We start from the raw sequence: 5,482 nt of genomic DNA on the forward strand, positions 1-5,482 counted from the left end.
TTGTAGATGCTACTTTCATCTTGTTAAAGGTTCAGGTTGTCACCTATTCTGGGGACAAAAATCAGGAGTGTTGACCTACAATTTACAAACTGTGTGTGTGTGCGTGTACTTCCAGGGGATTTGTGTCCATGCCCTGAGGCCTATGGTGAACAGCTTGCGGCTGGATTGATAGAGGGACGTCAGCGAGCCGCTACCATTATACCGGAGCAGCAGAGACAGAGCTCCTGTAATGTCCTGTAACATTCGGAGATACCAGTACCGTATGGCACCATGAGACTCCTGAGATGATCCCTGCATTTGAAGAATGATAGGTCCCTTCGTCATGGCACAACAAACCGATGCACCCCGGGCAGGTAAACGCAGCAGGTAGACGTAGGGAGAGCTCCTCTCAGGAGGATTTGCATCAACAAGGTGTTCACGGGCTGCACAGCTTGTCTGCCGCGCTTTTATTTTTACTGCTTGTGCCTTTCGTGTGTGTGCGTATAGGATGCGCTTGGTATATTATGAGTGGTTGTTGACAACTTTACGCTCGCGCAAAATGATGGAAAAGCGCCAAATTAAACTGACTGTAAATTATATCTTGTTTAATTTAAAACGTTCTGTGGCTGCGCACACGGTAGGAGTTCCTTTACTGTGCGTGCGGTGTCAGGGATGCAGCGGACCATGAGCCATACTCCGTTCACTCATCTGTTATTAACAGGTCGATGGTACAATTGGAAAGAGAACGCACTGTTAACATTTCAACTGGAAGAGCTGAGTTTACAGAAAAACAAACAACCATGAACAAAATCAGTCATTAGAAATAAAGCTCAGAATTGTCAAAAGGTGCTGGTTTTGGGTAATTGATCAGGGGTTAATTGTTTTCAGCATTCCACAAACACTCGCAGGCTATGTTGGGCCTCGTGATGACTGAGTGCCGTTGCTCATTTAGTCTCTATTTCTCTACCACCTTACAGTGTAGCCTATAGCGAGGCTGTACACAGGAAAGCCAGTATACCCGCCTAAATCTCGATATACTGCTAAGGGGATGGTGTAAAACGTGGAGACCCGAGGCGCGGGTTGGGGTAACTTCACTTTCTTTAACAGATCCATGGGAGCTGAGGTCCAACAACCTTTAATGATCTATACGGCTTCCTCCAATGACACCGCGCAGGGATGAGAAATGCGCCTCTGAAGTAACTCACTAGCATCTTCTGGGAGATGTCGTGTATGCGCGCGCGTGTGTGTGTGTGTGTGTAAGAGAGAATGAGAGACAGTCTTTGCACACGGAAACGTCTTCAAGTGCTCAGTGAATAGCGACAAAAGGAGAGAAAGTTTTGGTTCTGCACTACTTGGGTCGTAGCAGTGTGACTGTATGTGTGTGTTTGTGTGTTTAGGCGGTGCGTTGATTCTGGTTGTGAGCTTCCACTACCGGACACGCGCGAGAGAGAGAGAGAGAGAGAGAGAGAGAGAAAGAGAGAGAGAGAGAGAGAGGTTGCACTACGCGAGATAACTGTGATTACCGTGCTGGTTGGGAATTCGCGAGTCGGATGTTTCTTAGTGAGCAGGACACACGCCGTGCGTCTTTACGCTCCGAAACCATCCAGTCCTGATTCCCTCACCGCTTCTCTCTCTTATTTTCCCCACAGTAGTCTCACCTGCGAAGCCACAGTGGAGCACAGCGGAGCCCCTCAGCGCACTACGCTAACTGAGAGATCCCGGGAGGACAGATTTATACCCCGGTGTACTTTACCATGGAGGAGAACCGGGAACAGTAACTTAGAGAAGCATACAGTATCCACGACAATACCAGTCATCGCAATGACCCGCTAAAATCCTACCGCCGATGCTTTCTCTGGAGAGTGGATTGACCATCTCCTAAGAGCGGAGGAGACGACCAGAGGCCTTTATTCGTTTATTTCAGTCTTCAGATGGACCGAGTGCCCTTGGCACTGGACGCTAAGATGCGCTGGATCACGTTGATGCTTGCCGGCTTGACTTTTTGGGGAAAAGTGACTATTTGTAACTGCTTCGACTACGAAGAGTCAGACTATTATTATTATGAAGAGGAGAGAGCGGAGAACATTGACTACAAAGACCCATGCAAAGCTGGTGAGCTCTGTTTACTCTTTTTTAATTATATAACAACATGAGACAATAAGTATTTCAGCGCATCTGGTTCCCAGTGATCCTACCCTCTTAGGCTGCACGTGTTTGTGTGTATGAGAGATGACAGCGCGTCTGTGTGCATGTGTGCGTGCGCACTGATCCAGATGCCCCTCTACTCCCCTTCTGTCATCACCCATAAGTCACTGTCCACGGTGATCCTGGTGGATGCCACGTGCAGTCCGGTGACGGTCTTGTTAAGCCCGTTTTCTCCTGGAGGTGCACCTTTCACTCCAAGGGCACACACTCAGTGCATGCATCACCTGTAGGCGACATTTTGGCTGTAATCATGGCAAAAATGTACACTCACAGAAAATATATGCTAGTTTGAGTGTGTCATTTGTCCAGAGGTTAAATCAGCCATCAACAAAGATGAGAAACAACTGGACTCATATATATCAAAACATGTTATCCCTGGTGCCACACACTCTCACACTGAAAACAAACTGTAAGACATTTAATGACAGGCTGGGAGCTGCTGTGGAACAGGGTTATATCGTCCATCGCGTCAGCAAATTGTCCTAAGTGACTTTGTATATGTCGAAAAATGTTTTATCTTCTGAGTGTGTGTTATGCATGACAACTTTGTGCACAGCACCCAAATGAGCTTGTTTTGACAGAAAGCGTTGTGATTCAGATTTTACACTGTGTTGAAGTAACCTTCTATTCCTTATTTCTTTTTAGTATGTACAGTATGTGCTATGTATATGCTTATGTTAATTCTTGTCTGCCTAGGGCTGCGTAAACCTGGTTTTATCCTGATGTGAAACAATCAGGCGCACCGCGTGTCTTGCTCATGCCTGGGAAAAGATGATCTCCAAACAAACCTAAATAAACATAGTGAGCAGTTTTTGATACAACATACAATATACAGTGTCTGTAGCAAAAAAAGTATTGATACGGACACAGCTTGGTTGATACTAAAGTATCAGTATCAAGGCTCACTTGTCTCCTCTCAGTCTACTATTGTCTTGTGCTCTGTGTTTGTGGTTTTGCGTGTTCAGGTGTACAGATGTGTCTGTCTTCAGTTTCAACCTCACCAGGCTTCGTTTGTATCGTGTAGCAAAGTTCATTGACCACTAAGGGTTGTTGTTGCATGTCAACCCTCCTACATTGGCATCATTGCTCAAGAGCAAGCAGAGGAATCTCGGTCTCTCCCCTCCCTTCCCTTTAAACCCATTCACTGTTTTCATACATTGCTACCACCTTTCCTGCTGTTTGTGCAAAGTTGAGAGACACTGTCGTGTTATAGGACCAATAAGCATTTTCTTAAGTCCAGATTCTTGTTTTGGTTACACCCCATCTGCCTTCCATATACGTATGTGCATGTGTGTTTTAACGGCACTTTGCGACCTTAATGTTGACTGCGATGACACACTGGTCTGATGAAAACTGACTGACCTGCATTCCTCACATTCCAAATACACAAACCTGGCAACCCTGGCCATTGTGTGTGTGTTTGTTTATGTGCATGTTAGATTAATTTCTGTTTCTGTCATTTAACATTGATACTGCAGTTCCATGACTTTGTGGCTTTTAGTTATGCTAAGAACTTACTAAGAAGTGTGCACACATGCATGTGTGTGTTTTTGGATGAAAGCCCAGCTGGTTACAGGGAGACAGTGAGTCTACATAAGTTTGAATAACTGAGCAAATTCTCTAGGTTAAAATAACTTAGTGAGGAAACAGGCGATGTCTAAATATCAGTATACATAAAGAATATACTTATACTCACAGCAAATGTGCACACATGCGTAACCTGTTTCCAAAAGTGCTCCATAACTGATACGTTTGTTTTTTCATTTTTAGTAAAATCTGTGCACATGTTACATAATCTTTTAATGTTATTTTTAAGGTACTGTTTTGTCTTTACTGGCTATTTTAGAGAGTAGAGAGCAACTAATGATGGGTGGAAACTGAGAGGGAAGGGGGCCAGTATGGCAAAGTCCCTACCTGAGCATCAGTGTTAAATGGTATGTTCTGTTCAGAATAAATGCAAATCAAATGTCAGCCAGTTGGACGGCTTGAGTGTGGTCCACACTTTTACAAACAACCATCCTTAACTGGCTGTATGGATATTTGCTCTGGCTACTAAACATCATGCATGCTCGTACCGGACACATTTCAAAATCTTTTTTTCCAGCACTCTTTATTTTACTCCTCTTTTAATGGAGGCATACATCTCAGGACATTTGCAGATGTTTCTCTTACGTTGAAACATTTTCAAACCAAGTGGACCTTCGGGTCCATTTAGCAGCTGGCACGGAGCTTTCAGCCAAATCACAGGGTTTTTTTCTGCATTTTTCTGACTTGCAGGACTTAAAGTAATTGTTCAGGTTGACTTACATGATACATTTAAGTCCTTTCTTGACATTGGAAGGAGCAGTTAACCAACAGTCAGTTTGATAATGAAGTAATTGCTTATGCTATTAAGCCAAAAAAAAATAAAATAATTTTTTTTACTGATAACACAACATTCCACTTTGAAGACCTTTGTATTCTGGGCTGTTGCTAGGTCAAAACAAGCAAATTAAATTGGAAATATATAATGGGAATTTTATTTTTTGAGGCTAATCATTTTTCTTTTATCGCATTTACATAATTCACATATTGTATAGTTGCACAATAGCTCACTTCATACATATTGATTAAATGTATACAGATCAATGAACAATGAACAGTCCTTTGTCTCCATTGTTTACTGTCTGTTTATACTGCTTTTACTGCATTGTTTGCACTGTTTGTTGATGTTAATACTGCTATTTTGTTATATTACACAGCCTTATGCTGGTTTACTGCTTGCACATTGAGAGCCGATGTACCTGAGTCAAATTCCTTGTGTGTCCGTCACACCTGGCCAATAACACTGATTCTGATTCTGATCAACACATGAACCTCTAACATCTACATACATACACAAATATACACACACAGTTGCATCAGTCAGTCTACATTTACCTACATGTGAACAAATCCATACATTTAGTGTGTCTTATGTGCACTCACACAATAGGCATTTTCGCTGCCTTCTGAAATATGATAGAAAAAGTGATTAATAGCTCGATTAAAAAACAGATCAACAGATAAATTGACAAGAGAACAATTATTAAGTGCATCCTTATTATCAACAAATTCTGTCTTCAGTGTGGAAAGAGCTGGCAGCCGTGTCTGTCTGTGTGTGTGCAGCTTGTAAGATGTGGAAGCGCGGCTCATTCCAGGCCTGACCCTGTGGCATCAGTCTGAGTGGTTGGTATTCCGTCTCCTGTTTTTGCTGGGAAAACACAACGGGAATATTTGGCTGTCTGCTTATCTCCTCCGAGTCCCGCGCTGGTAGACA

General features: G+C 43.2%; 1 protein-coding gene across 4 annotated transcripts in view; it reads left to right on the forward strand.

Moving 5' to 3' along the window:
* The first annotated feature begins 207 nt into the window (after positions 1-207).
* tll1 (tolloid-like 1) overlaps positions 208-5,482 on the forward strand; it is a 48,188-nt gene continuing 42,913 nt past the window's right edge. The window contains exons 1-2 of one of the 4 annotated variants that reach the window (XM_020620783.1): positions 208-353; positions 1,629-2,091. In XM_020620783.1, coding sequence (XP_020476439.1) covers positions 1,911-2,091 — 181 coding nt within the window. In that variant the 5' untranslated portion in view covers positions 208-353; positions 1,629-1,910. Of the gene's footprint in view, positions 354-1,513; positions 2,092-5,482 lie in introns of those variants that run through there. The other 3 variants (XM_020620785.1, XM_020620786.1, XM_020620784.1) reach the window with 3 other exon arrangements.

Source organism: Monopterus albus, unplaced genomic scaffold (assembly GCF_001952655.1).
Source record: "Monopterus albus unplaced genomic scaffold, M_albus_1.0 scaffold247.1, whole genome shotgun sequence".
Lineage (NCBI taxonomy): Eukaryota > Metazoa > Chordata > Actinopteri > Synbranchiformes > Synbranchidae > Monopterus > Monopterus albus.